Source organism: Oryctolagus cuniculus, chromosome 10, assembly GCF_051225735.1.
Source record: "Oryctolagus cuniculus isolate XC-2025 breed Fujian yellow rabbit chromosome 10, ASM5122573v1, whole genome shotgun sequence".
Taxonomy (NCBI): Eukaryota; Metazoa; Chordata; class Mammalia; order Lagomorpha; family Leporidae; genus Oryctolagus; species Oryctolagus cuniculus.
Window position 1 is genome coordinate 16,565,032 of NC_142876.1, and position 14,685 is coordinate 16,579,716.

Sequence of the window (14,685 nt, forward strand, 5' to 3'; positions counted from 1 at the left end):
GATGTTTTTGTTGTACTTTTAACAACAAATAACTAATGTTTGTTTTTTACATTAAATGTTTTATTATTATTATTTGAAAGAGACTCACACAGAGAGAAACAAAAATGGAGTCAGAGAGAGAGAGAAATCTTTCATCTTTTGGTTCATTCCCCAAGTGCCTACAATAGCCAGAGTTGGACTGGGCTGAAACTAGGAGCCTGGAACTCAGTCCAGGTCTCCTGTGTGGTGGCAGGACAGAAGTACTTGAACCTTCACTTACTGCCTCCCATGGTGCTCATTAGCAGGCAGCTAGAATTGGAAGTGGAGATGATACTCAAACCCAGGCAGTCTGATACAGCATGAAGGCATTCTAAGTTTCATATTAACAGCTGTGTCATATGCTGATTTCAGCATTAGTTTTTATATCACAAAAAAGATGTAATTAGCCATTCCTTATGTTTCATTTAATCAGTATTTAGAAGTAATTGCATTAAGTTTTATATACTCTATTTCATAGGATACCTTGTAGATAACAGCAAATAGTTTTCTCACTTTTGTAGAGAAAATATTTTTCACCCTTTTATTCTTTATTTTGATTTTAGTTCAGATTAGCCTAACTATAACTGTGGAGTCTTGAGATGGCTGCCAATGATGAATACTTTATGTCCCATTCTTTAATAGGATGTACTATTTTAATTGATGGAATGAACATTTATATGAAACCAACCTTGTGCAGTTGTATGGAAAGCTTAAATCTATCTAAGTTTTTAAAACATGATATTTTGTATCACAAACATTTTATGAGATAAAAATGTTACACTTGAAACAATGATTTATATGTTCTTCATAAAGATTTATTTTTATTTATTTAAAAAGCAGAATGAAAGGAAGAAACAGAGAGAGAGAGAGTGATAAGTTTTCTGTCAGCTGGTTCACTCCCCAAATGGCCATAATGGCTGGGGCTAAGCCAGGCTGAAGCCAAGAGCCTGGAACTCCATCTGTGTCTCCCCCTTGAGTGGCAGGGACCCACGTACTTGGGCTATCTTCTGCTGCTTTTCCAGATGCATTGGCAGGGAACTGAATTAGAAGTGGAGCAGCCAGAACTTGAACTGGCGTTCATATTTGATGACAGCATCACAGGCAGTGGTTTAGCCTGTTGTGCCATATTGCTCGCTGGTCATGTGATTTATATAAACAACATAGTTTACATTATGAAATATGAAAATTTGAAAGTCATCATTCTATCACTTGGGACTTAAAAAATGAGTTCACTTTGGCTGGCGCCGCGGCTCACTAGGCTAATCCTCCGCCTAGCGGCGCCGACACACCGGGTTCTAGTCCCGGTCGGGGCGCCGGATTCTGTCCCGGTTGCCCCTCTTCCAGGCCAGCCCTCTGCTGTGGCCAGGGAGTGCAGTGGAAGATGGCCCAGATGCTTGGGCCCTGCACCCCATGGGAGACCAGGAAAAGCACCTGGATCCTGGCTCCTGCCATCGGATCAGCGCGGTGCGCCGGCCATTGGAGGGTGAACCAACGGCAAAGGAAGACCTTTCTCTCTGTCTCTCTCTCTCACTGTCCACTCTGCCTGTCAAAAAAAAAAAAAAAAAAAAAATGAGTTCACTTAAATATTTTTACTAATCAGTACCCTCCTTTAAAACCATCTTTGAAAATTATTTTAGGTTCTTTTTATTCATTAAAAGGAAAAAAAATATTTCAACAGTCTAAAGAACTCTGATCTTAAAATATTAAAGATAAAGGGACGGTGCTATGGCATAGTGGGTTAAAGCCCTGGCCTGAAGCACCAGCATCCCATATGGCACTGGTTCTAGTCCCGGTTGCTCCTCTTGCAATCCAGCTCTCTGCTATGGCCTGGGAAAGCAGTAGAAGGTGGCCCAAGTCCTTGGGCCCCTGCACCCAAATGGAAGATCCAGAAGAAGCTCCTGGCCCCTGGCTTTGGATCTGCATAGCTCCAGACATTGCAGCCCATCTGGGGAATGAACCAGCAGATGGAAGACTTCTCTCTGTCTCTACCTTTCTCTGTAACTCTGTCTCTCAAGTAAATAAAAATAAATCTTTAAAACAAAATTAAAGATGAAATCTAAAAGTACTTCAGGGGTTCCTAACTTTGTAATAAGCCCATATTGAATAAATTTGACTTCTCTAAATTAATTTGATTTGTTCTTCTGTTTCTTTATATACAGGGACTATAAGGACAATATTAAAAAAGTTGATGATGGAGTAAAGGAAATTGTGTCCATGTTCAAACATTTTTATGGAAATGATGGGAAAACAACATTTATCTTTACCTCTGACCATGGAATGACAGATTGGGGTTAGTCTATCTTTATGTGATATGTACTTTATAATTAAAATAGTGGTAACTGTATCTTGCAACAATCTTACAGTGTTTTAAAAATCTATTTTACTTATTTGAAAGGCAGAACGATAGAGAGAGGAAAAAACAGAGATAGATAGATCTTCCATCCGATGGTTCACTCCCCAAATGGCTGCAACAGCTGGAACGGGGCCAGGCTGAAGTCAGGAGTCTAGAATTGCATCTGATCTCCTACTTGGGTGGCAAGAGCCCAACAACTTGGGCCATCTTCCATTGCTTTCCTAAGCACATTCGCAAGTTGCTGCATCAGAAGTAGTACAGCTGGGGCTCCAACTGGCGTTCTTAACCCACTACACCACAACACTGACCATAATTTTTTTTTTTTTTTTGATAGGCAGAGTTAGTGAGAGAGAGAGACAGAGAGAAAGGTCTTCCTTTTTCTGTTGGTTCACCCGCAACTGCCTGCTGCGGCCGGCGTGCTGCGCCGATCCGAAGCCAGGAGCCAGGTGCTTCCTCCTAGTCTCCCATGTGGGTGCAGGGCCCAAGGACCTGGGCCATCCTCCGCTGCCCTCCCAGGCCACAGCAGAGAGCTGGACTGGAAGAGGAGCAACTGGGACAGAATCCGGTGCCCCAACTGGGACTAGAACCCAGGGTGCCAGTGCCACAGGTGGAGGATTAGCCTAGTGAGCCGCAGCGCCGGCCCAAAATTTTTTTAAAGATTTATTTTATTTATTTATAAGTCAGAGTTACACAGAGAGAGAAGGAGAGGCAGAAGCGAGAGAGGTCTTCCATCCACAAGTTCACTTCCCAATTAGCCACAATGACTGGAGCTGCACCAATCCGAAGCCAGGAGCTTCCTCCGGGTCTTCCCAAGTGGGTGCAGGGGTCCAAGGACTTAGGAGAATGCTTATAGGGGAAACTTTCCGTGCTTGGGGCAAATGGTGCAGGCCAGGTCAGCTGTGGCAAAAAAAGCAGAGTCTTTGGATCCTTTTCTTCAAGGCCACTCTCACTGGTGTAGCTACAAGAAGCCTTTTATTTATTTATTTATTTATATTTATTTATTTATTTATTTGACAAGTAGAGTTAAAGACAGTGAGAGAGAGAGACAGAGAGAAAGGTCTTCCTTCCGTTGGTTCACTCCCCAAATGGCCACTACGGCTGGCGCGCTGCACTGATCCGAAGCCAGGAGCCAGGTGCTTCTTCCTGGTCTCCCGTGCAGGTGCAGGGGCCCAAGCATTTGGGCCATCCTCCACTGCCCTCCCGGGCCACAGCAGAGAGCTGGACTGGAAGAGGAGCAGCCGGAACTAGAACCCGGCTCCCATATGGGATGCTGGGCACTGCAGGCGGAGGATTAACCAAGTGAGCCATGGCACCAGCCCAAGAAGCCCTTTATAAAGTAGAACCCAGGGCCGGCGCTGCGGCTCACTAGGCTAATCCTCCGCCTTGCGGCGCCAGCACACCGGGTTCTAGTCCCGGTCGGGGCGCCGGATTCTGTCCCAGTTGCCCCTCTTCCAGGCCAGCTCTCTGCTGTGGCCCAGGAGTGCAGTGGAGGATGGCCCAAGTGCTTGGGCCCTGCACCCCACGGGAGACCAGGAGAAGCACCTGGCTCCTGCCATCAGATCAGTGCGGTGCGCCGGCCGCGGTGGCCATTGGAGGGTGAACCAACTGCAAAGGAAAACTTTTCTCTCTGTCTCTCTCTCTCACTGTCCACTCTGCCTGTAAAAAATAAATAAATAAATAAAAATATAAAGTAGAACCCAGCTTACTACATTTCCATTTTGCAATGTGGAGACCCATTCTTTCCCTTATGTTGTTCTCTGTGTACACATTGTGTTTGCGTTGTGAATCTCAGGGAGATAAATCTTCTACTGCTTTCCAGGCTATAGAATAGCTGGATTGGAAGTGGAGCAGCCAGGATTCGAACTGGCGCACATATGGGATGTCAGCCCTGCAGGCGCTGCACACAGCACCTGCCCCTGGCCCTAATCTTATAATGTTGAGAGGATTTGATTATATGCAAAGTATCTAACACAGAATCTTTAAGTGTTTAAAATGTTAGTGTAAAAAGACTGATGTTACATAAAAAAATTTATAGCTATAAAAATATATTCTCATTTACAAATGAGGGAGTAGAAAAATGTGTGGAAAGGAAAATTTTAAATAACTATTATTTATATACCTAGAATTTATTGTCCATGATGGCAAAGTTAGTGATGCCAATATGGTATTGCTGAGGGACCTGAGATTACTGAAAATCTATCCTAGATAAATCTGTGCTCCCTCTGAGATTCGCAAGTCAAACACAATGTGTACACAGAGAACAACATAGGGGAAAGATAAGATTTGGGTCTCCACATTGCAAAATGGAATTGTAGTGAGGTAGGTTCCACTTTTTTTTTTTTTTTTTTTAAGATTTATTTATTTACTTGAAAGTTAGAGTTACAGAGAGAGAGAGAAGGGGAGGCAGAAAGAGAGGTCTTCCATCTGCTGGTTCACTCCCCAGTTGGCTGCAGTGGCCGGAGCTATACCAATCTGGAGCCAGGAGCTTCTTCCAGGTCTCCCACTCGGATGCAGGGGTCCATGGACTTGGGCCACCTAATATTCATTTCTCAGGCCATAGCAGAGAGCTGGATTTTAAGTGGAACAGTTGGGACTTGAACTGGCGCCCATATGGGATGATGGCACTGCAGACAGTGGCTTTACCCGCTACGCTACTGCGCTGGTCCCCTGGGTTCCACTTTATAAAGGGCTTCGTTTAGCTACATCAACAAGAGTGGCCTTGAAGAAAAGGATCCAGAGACTTTGCTGTCCTCGCCATACCTGACCTGGCCTGCGCCATTTGCCCCAAGCATGGGAAGTTTCCCCTAAGGAGCTCTCCCAAGTTTTTTGTTCATTGCTGCTACTCTGGCATTGGTGGTATCTTCTCTGTCTTATAGTTCTTTGAACCAGAGTCATTCAATTGACATTATGGTATTTTTGTTTTAGCTTTGTTTGTTTCTGGCTCAAGCTAGTTGTTATAAAAATTTGCAAGCATTTGGAAATGTTCTGGCTAGAATTTGCCATAAATGGATCAACTCTTTAAAAGCAAGTATCAAAAAAATTTAGCTGTAATGTAGTTCTTTCACACTTGTCTTAGAACTCTTGGTATCTTATTTGTAGGTTTCCATGGGGCTGGTCATCCTTCAGAGACGTTAACTCCGTTAGTCACCTGGGGAGCTGGCATCAAGTATGCCCAAAAAGTGTCTGCTCAGCAATTTGATGACGCATTTTTGAAAGGTATAAACATTTACCTCTGTTGTTTTTATACATGTAAAACCAAAATACATTTTTCTTATATATTTTTATTTAAATTTTTAAAATAAATCCAAAATAAAAATTTTAATTTAGAAAAATCAGTTTTCAAATTATGGTTTTAAATCCCTCATTTTTGATGATTGAATTGCTATTATTTCTATGCAAATGCTGAAAATTAAAGAGTTATTAGTTTGCTTTTTCTCATAGAGTCATTTGTTAAGTATTTCCCAGCATATCACTGCCAGCAACTCTTGTTTTGGACCTTTCTAAAGTGGTAAACTAAATTTTTTATCTTGTTCTATTAAATTATTAATTTATTTGAATGTGAGGTAGAATAAGTTAAGATAAAATAGGTAAGAAATGTAAGAGTTCTTGAAGGTAAATCGTAAGTTTGATTGCTGTTTTCCAGCTCAATCCTAATCAAAAATAGTCTCACAGTGTTTACAAGATCAGTCCATTAAATTAAAAGATAGATGTAGTGCTGAGATATTTTTTCCCTGGGCCCTAATGAAGACAAAGAGCACGGTGAGTACTGTTCTCAACAACATGTCTGTAGTAAGCAATGTGTTTTTTGGAGTGTTGTTCCTTTCATGTTTGGCAGTGGTGGCAGGGAGCATCATGCCACGTCACAGTTGTACAGAGGAAGCATTTAACAAAGGGCCAGGATAATGCGGCTGATACACTGCCATCATATTTCCAGATTTATTGGAGCATAAAATGAAGTGAATCTAGAGTACTCTTTTTTCATCTACTACATGTATTTTGGGATAGTCCTTACTTTCAGCTTAACTTAACACAGTAGTAGAAGATTTGAAATAGTAGTAAATAAAACTGCATATTATGATAAATGCTATGAAGAAACAAAGTAAATAGATAAGAAAAGTTGGGACTGGGCTCCTTCTCTTTGCCCCTGAAGTTTTTATTGAGGTTTTTAATGAAGTGAATAAAATCTATTAATCTTAAATCTTCCATGTGTGTGTGTAATCACCACCTAGATTCACATGTACAACATATGCAGTATCCCAGAAGTATCCTTTATGAGTAAAGTAATATTTGTACAGTGGGCCAGTGGTATGTCTGTTCACAGTGAGGATAAGTGGAAGCCATTAAAGTGGAAGATGAGGGCAAGGGTGATCCAGGCAGAGGGAGTAGCAAATGCAGAGGCATAAAAGGGAACAGGCTTAGCTCATTTGAGGACCAGAAGGAGGGCTGATACGACATGAGCACTGGTCAACTGGGAGGAGGGTGCAGTGAGCTGAGGGGTGGGAGAGGTAAGCCAAAGATAGATCATGTGAGACAGCTGAGACCATGGTTATGAATATAAATTGAATTCTGAGTGTAGGGCCACATCTTTTTTTTTTTTTTTCCTTTTGTGAGTTTAGTTGTCAAGCCTTAGCAAGAACTAAAAATTAAATTGCAAGTTGGTACAAAAGCTTAGTACCTCATAAAGGAGATTGCAAAATAAATATTTTTTCTCAGAAAAATGGAGGCTGGTACCATGGCTCACTAGGCTAATCCTCCACCTGCGGCGCCGGTACTGTGGGTTCTAGTTCCAGTTGGGGCACCGGTTCTGTCCCGGTTGCTCCTCTTCCAGTCTAGCTCTCTGCTGTGGCCTGGGAAGGCAGTGGAGGATGGCCCAAGTACTTGGGCTCTGTACCCACCTGGGAGGCCAGGAGGAAGCACCTGGCTCCTGGCTTTGGATTGTTGCAGCACGGCTGCCTTAGTGGACATTTGGGGGGTGAACCAACAGCAGGAAGACCTTTCTCTCTGTCTCTCTCTCTCTCTCACTGTCTAACTCTGCCTGTCAAAAAAGAAAAAAAAAAAATGGAACTCTTCATGCATGAATGTTTCTATTTATTTATTTATTTATTTATTGACAGGCAGAGTGGATAGTGAGAGAGAGAGAGAAAGGTCTTCCTTTTTGCCGTTGGTTCACCCTCCAATGACCGCCACGGCTGGCGCGCTGCAGCCGGCGCACCACGCTGATCTGAAGGCAGGAGCCAGGTGCTTCTGGTCTCCCATGGGGTGTAGGGCCAAGCACTTGAGCCATCCTCCACTGCACTCCCGGGCCACAGCAGAGAGCTGGCCTGGAAGAGGGGCAACCAGGAAAGAATCCAGCGCCCCGACAGGGACTAGAACCCGGTGTGCCGGCGCCGCTAGGTGGAGGATTAGCCTATTGAGCTGCGGCGCCGGTATGAATGTTTCTTAATACAAATTCTCATCTTCTATGTCAGAATATAGACTTCAGTAAGTTGATTTATAATATTACATTACACTCAACAAGAAAAACTCTACCATTTATAAAGCTCACTAAATACATCAGAGTAACAAATATCAATGCACATTTCAGTGTTTGGTATGTTATTTAAATGTATCCTAAAAGTGAATAAAGTGGCATTTGAGAGATAGGAAGAAGAAGCAGATGGCTGTGGTTGTACCTTTAAGCACATTAGACAGTAGATCAGAATAGATCTAAGACTGATCAATTACACAAGTACTTCCTCAGTAAAAAGAAAAGGGGGACAGAACAGAGAGGAGACAGGATATAAACTCACAGCCAGAATGAATTTATTCAAGGGAAAAGAGCGTTGCAGAGATAGCTAACTGCCAGTATGCACCCAGAGCAAGCGTGTGGCAGAAAGCAAAATGTAGTTATGGGCTGGGTTTATATAGCATAGGCCAGATAAGGGCCATGAGAGTGGGTAGAGTGTAGCTAGTATTTCAAGGAGTTTTCAATCTCTGCAGGCTGGTTAGTTGGAAAAAATGCAGAGGGTGAGGTGGAGAAGAATACAGAGCGTGGGACTGAGCCCTAAGAATGCACAGGCTAGGGAGCCGGTTACTTTCTGGCTACTTCCCGCTGATACCGTGGCATTGATGCTGGGAGGGGTATCTATTCTCTGGATTGGATTGATTGAAGAAGAGCAGTCTTCAGTATTCCTGCGTGATGGCTTAGGATATAGCAGTCACTCGTTCCTGTAAGAACTTTTAAAATGTGTTAATTATGCATGGTAGGAATAGAAGCACTATGATTGTGAGGATAAAAGGAAATGTTAGAGAAACTTCCCATGGCAGAAAATAAAGTGAGGTGGGGCATTTTAGGAATAGATTTTTTTTTTTTTTTTTTTGACAGGCAGAGTGGACAGTGAGAGAGAGAGACAGAGAGAAAGGTCTTCCTTTGCCATTGGTTCACCCTCCAATGGCCGCCGTGGCCGGCGCGCTGCAGCCGGCGCACCGCGCTGATCCGATGGCAGGAGCCAGGAGCCAGGTGTTTTTCCTGGTCTCCCATGGGGTGCAGGGCCCAAGCACCTGGGCCATCCTCCACTGCACTCTCTGGCCACAGCAGAGAGCTGGCCTGGAAGAGGGGCAACCGGGACAGAATCTGGCGCCCCGACCGGGACTAGAACCCGGTGTGCCGGCGCCGCTAGGCGGAGGATTAGCCTAGTGAGCCGCGGCGCCGGCCAGGAATAGATTTCATTCACTTTTTTTTTTAATGCAGTTAATCCGTTGTCTTACCACACCCAACTTATTGGTGTAAAAGCAGCACTTTTCACCCAAACAGGGTCAAAGTCCTCTTCTTTCAGCAGTTGTGGAAGATCATTGCCGCCAGTGAATCCTCCTGATCCTAGAGATGGGGCAGTTGCGGTTCTACATCGTTTCTGTCTTCTGAGTGAGGGCTAAGTCTTTATTTGCCTTGTCTGCTGAAATTGCCAATCTGTCCGCCCCTGTCCTAATTCCTGTTAGGGCACCTAATGAGATTAGCAAGGGGTGAATCCAAAATCCCTCTTGATACAGTGGGTTAGATGGATGGAAAAGGGGGAAATAGGAAAGCAAGAGTACAAGTCCCTGTCCAGTTAGTGGGAAGACAGATGTATGCCTGATTGCCACAGCGAAAGAACACTCTGGTTTTGTTTAGTGTGTACATGCCTGCAAGGAGCTGTAGGATGGAGCCAGTCCCGGGCTTCCTGCTCCATCAGTCCCTCTCTCTGCTTATGGAAACCCTGGCTGCTGTCAGGTGTTAGGGCGATGACCACTCTGGATTCTTCAAGCTGAGTAGGGGCAAAGTGGGGACCTGCTGTCAAGACAGGTTCCAGCACGAGGTGTCCTCTGGAGGGGGGTCACAGTGCCAGCGTGAAGAAACTTTTCATCTGAGATTTCGTGTGCGTGGTCAGCTAGAATTTCATTGCTTCAAGTCTGGAGGAACAGATCTAACAAGCAGATTAAGTCCACAGGATCCAAAACAAAGGCTGGATTATTATTATTATGAGAGGACCTAAGAAAGGCACTCTCCAAACCAGGAGGTAGTTTTCTCATTGAGAGGCAAATAGATACTGACAGGAAGAGTTTGATAATAATCAGGTGGGTGTTAAGTCCTGGCCAGGTATGTGAGGCCCAAACCTATCTCTTCACATGGGGTACTGGAAGAGACACCATAAGGGAGATGTGAACCTCCTTTGGGAAGACACTGTGTTGGCTCCCATTACCTAGCTGACGTGGGAGGAGAGCTGACCTGAATAGGAGGTTATTATAGACTAGGCAGCATCTTTAAAAGGAAATTTACAGTTCTGCCTGCAACTTTAATGATCCGAGGCCATCTTCCTCAATAGTGGTGGTTACTGTGGAAGCTGGGGATAGTGAAGGCCTTTTTCAGCACAAGGAGAGCCAGCAGGGTCTGGAGCTCTGACCTGGGAGTTCTTCAGTCCCAGGGCAGTTCTGTTTCCAGGGCCCAGCTCTTTGTAGAGCTGACAGGACTCTTCACAATCTGGCTTCTGTCACAGCAGCTGTTTGCCCAATTCCCTGGCTTCCCACATCACAAACGAGTGCTATTTGGGAGTGGACTGGTAGGGCCACATCTTTAAATGGTGTTGAACAGATCGCTATGAAGATTCCAGTTTGCTGTAGGAGCTACCCTTCTGTTTGTCTGTAATAAATGAACTAGGCTGAGTTTAAATAGAAGCTAGAATAAATAGCATGTTTTTTCCTTGGGGATATAACTTGATTTGGCATTTGATTTCTTAGCAAATTGATGTTTTAAAATCATATGGCTGTAAGAATCATTACAGAAGGAAGGTATTTTCTCTTGTGATCTTGTGATATTAAATGTCAACTCACAGAGAAAGGGTTTGTGCAGTTTTTCCTCATTAGGTGATTAGTGCCGATTTTTGGCAACTGACTAGTCGATGCTAGAATATATCTTTAAACTTTTGGTAATATATCCTGAAACTGTTAAATCAAGACATAGTCTCAGATAATCACTTGTTTTCAATACTGCTTATGGACATTTCTGAATTTATATCTAGAGAGAAAAGAATGACACTATCTTTGAGGAAGTTTTAGTAGAAACTCAATATAGTACTTTAACAATTGAGTTTCGTGACTGTAGGAGTGTCACAGCTGTAATTTTAAGTAGTTTGCAAGCAACTGCCATCAAAAAAGAGAGCTTTGGATTGATGTTCTTGTTGTCAGTTGCATTAGTGACTGTGGAACAGGACTGTATTGAATAGTAGTCATGCTAACTGTTGTTATCAGTATGCCTTTTTACTCCATCTTGCCTTCCTTAGCCTTTGATGGTTTCAAACAGTTATGTCCAAATGTGCATGGGAAAAGCTTAATAAATCATCACAGAAAACAATTATTTCCTTTTGATTCTTTTAAAATTCTTTTTTGAAAAAAAAAAAAAAAGTTTCTCTGCCTTTTTAAAGTACCTTGCTGTTCACACTTGATATAAAAGAGCTGCTTCCAGGCATCTGCAGTGTGGCTCAGTGTGTTGAGCAGTTGCGTACGGTGCCAGCATCTCCTGTTGGAGTCCTGATTCAAGTACAGATGTCCCACTTCAGGCCCAGCTTCCTCCTGATGCTCCTGGGAAGGCAGCGAGCAGATGATTCCCCCAGTGCTTGGACCCTTGCCACCCATATGGGAGACCAGGGTGGAGTTCCTGGCTCCTGGCTTAAGTCTGGCCTGGACCTGACCACTGAGGCCATCTAAGGAGTAAACTAGTGATGAAAGGTTCTCTCTCTCTCTCTCCTTCTTTAGTTGCTCTGACTTTAAATAAATCTTTTTTAAAAAGAGAAAGATGTTTCCAGTACTTCCAGTATTTCCATGAAGTATTGACCAGTCTTAAAAATCAAATGATTTATCCTTTTATAAATCTTTTTTTTTTTTTTTAGATTTTTATTGATTTATCTGAGAGGTAGAGTTACAGACAAAGAGGGACAGATACAGAAAGGTCTTTCCTCCACTGATTCTCTCCCCAAATGGCTGCAATGGCTGGAGCTGAGCTGATCCAAAGCCAGGAGCCAGGACCTTCTTTCAGGTCTCCCACACAGGTGCAGGGGCCCAAACACTTGGGCCATAAGCAGAGAACTGGATCGGAAGAGGAGCAGCCGGGACAAGAACTGCTGCCCATGTGGGATGCCGGTGCCACAGGGGGAGGCTTAGCCTACTGTGCCACAGTGCTGGCTCCTCTTTTATAAATATTAAGACCCTGTTTCTGATTATGTCTTTCAGAATGGAGATTGGAGAATTGGAAGAGGCAAGATATAAATCAGGTATTTATTTCAACTTAATCATATTCAAATTAATTTTACCTCCTATTATATAAACTAAGTATATTAGCAGTAATAATGTTAGATATTTTTAAAAATGTTTTCAGTTGCTAAGGAAAATTCTTATAGTGTAAATATTTTAGTCCAGCTAATATCGTTTAGCAAAACTAACAACAACTAGGTAGGTGTTTAGTTTAGCTTAGCATTTAAAATACTGGTTGAGACAATTGTGTCCAGTATTGGTGTGCTGGTGTTCAATGTATGGCTTTAACTCCTGACTCTAGCTTCCTGCTAGTGTGCACCCTGAGAGGCAGCAGTGATAGTTCAAATCACTGTTCAAATCACTGATTTTCTGTCATCCACGTGGGAGACCCAGATTGAGTTCCCAGCTCCTGGCTTTGGCCTGACCCAGTTGTTGGCATTTGGGGAGTGAATGAGCAGATGGGAGATCTCTTTCTCTGAGTCTTTATCATTCTTTGTCTGTACCTGTTGCTCTCAAATAAATAACTAAAGGGAAATAAAAGAAAAGTCTCTCTAAATAGAACTGGATGATGAACTGTTATATAAGTTGAAATTTGCTTACCTGTTTACTTTCTGTGATTTCTTGTAACAGTTAACATTGTTCACTTTAAGCACAGATTTAATAAAACTGTTGTGAGTTTCTTTCTTGTGGTATATCAGTTAGTTTCTCTTTTATTAACACATATTTCACTTTTAATTCTACAAATACAATGGCGAAAATCTGAGAATACAAATTATTCAGTTAGAATCCTGTTAAAGGAAAATGTATGGCTGCCTAATAACATTATGCTAATAGTATTACTAGCTGTGAAGCACAGAGTTGTCATTGTTAGAGATATGCCACTGAAGCAGCTACCTTCACTGTTTGAAGACATGACATCACTGGAATGTGGCTCCCACAGTGCCAGGAGTATCTTGCCTTCCAGATCACCTTATAAGCTGATGAATGTTCCTTCCTGTGGTAGAGAAACCAACATCTGGCTTCTACCTTTTGAGCCTGAAGTTGCTGAAACATGTGTTTTTCTCAGCATTTTTAGATAATCGCTTCTCTCAGGATGGAGTAAATGAAAATGTATAAAATCAGAATAGCGGTTTATTATTTTACAATTTTTTAAAGGTCACTGTCAAAGGGACAGGAAAGATTTGAAAACCACAACATAAGAACATCTTTTACTTATAGCTAGATTGGATCATAGACAGATTAGATCGTATTTGGAAACTGGATACAGATTTGATTATTGTCCAGAATACTGACAGTCAGTTGGCCAATACTTCTGCTTCAGATTCACATTAGATAAAGATCTTTTTATTCATTCCTTCTGTGAACACTGTTATGTGTTTGCAGTGTATGTACCTTTTGTACTAAGCATGAAGGATATGAAGCTAACTAAAAATAGAGGAAGCTTATATTTTATAAAGGCAAGAACAGATACTAATTAAACTATTAAAATACATGTAAAATTACAGCTGTGACAACTACAGAGAGGCTTGTGAGAGCATTGAATGCATACACCTGGTAGACTCTGTGGTCTATAAAACTTTACTAAGGAGAAATTGAGGATTGAGCTGAAATCGAAGAAAAAGCAGGAATTATGAGGACAAGACAGTAAGGAGGAAAAGGTTCCAGGCAGAGGGAGTGTATAAGGAGCTCTGGTAAAGAGGATGCATGGCCTATTAAAATGTAGACAGATGGTGCGCAGAGCCGCAGGGACCATGGTGTGCTGTGAGGGAAGAAGAAAGGGGACACAGACTCGCAGGCCCTTATGAGCCTCGTGGACTTAATCCTAAATGCTCGGGAAACCCTTGAACCCAGGAGAGTATGTGACCTAGTGTTTTATGAATGAATTCTGGCTGCAGCTTGGAGAACAGATTAAAAGAGACCAACGGTGGATTCTGGGGCAAAGGCAATTAGGAGGACTGGGGAGATTTCCAGTGCTCTGGGGAATGGCACTTAGTAAAGTGTCCAGACAGTAATGGGTGACAAGAATTGAAAGCCTGGGACCAAACCTGACAAACTCCAATTATAAATGAGGACTAGAAGAGATATCTGAAAAGGGCAGCTGGTGAGATTAAGGGAATTGAGCAGTATAGTGTTCACAGAGATAAAGAAGGGCGTGGTCTTCCCAGTACAGTTGAGAAGGCCGGTAATAATAATAATAACCATGACTATGATCATGGCAGCTACCATTTACTGCAGCCTGTTATGCCAGGTGCTGTGTTTTGTCTCATTTAGTTCTGCCAGAATTGTGCAAGAAGGAAGCATTTATTTATTTTTAACTGGTTAGGAAACTCTGAGGCACTGGTGAATGGTTAGTCTGCTTTTCATTACTACAGTGAAATACCTGAGATTGACTATAAAGCAAAGAGGTATTTGGACTCACAGTTCTCTTCCAAGGCTGAGGGTCCCCATCTGATGAAGTCTTTGCTGTCAGCAAAGTCTCAGGGCAGTGAGGCCATCCCATGGCTAGAGACAGGGAAAATGCAGGCGTGAGCCTGCCTTCCGATCTCTCCCTCTCA

At 42.8% G+C, this 14,685-nt stretch overlaps 1 protein-coding gene across 14 annotated transcripts in view; it reads left to right on the plus strand.

Annotated features, from left to right (window-relative positions):
* PIGN (phosphatidylinositol glycan anchor biosynthesis class N) overlaps positions 1–14,685 on the plus strand; it is a 153,633-nt gene that overhangs the window by 29,011 nt on the left and 109,937 nt on the right. For all 14 annotated transcript variants that reach the window (XR_016213904.1, XR_016213903.1, XR_016213907.1 and 11 more), the window contains 3 exons: positions 2,178–2,308; positions 5,471–5,587; positions 12,110–12,150. Coding sequence is in view for 7 of the 14 variants with exons in the window: in XM_017344218.4 (XP_017199707.4) it covers positions 2,178–2,308; positions 5,471–5,587; positions 12,110–12,150 (289 nt within the window). In the remaining 7 variants the exon portion in view is untranslated. The remainder of the gene's footprint in view (positions 1–2,177; positions 2,309–5,470; positions 5,588–12,109; positions 12,151–14,685) is intronic.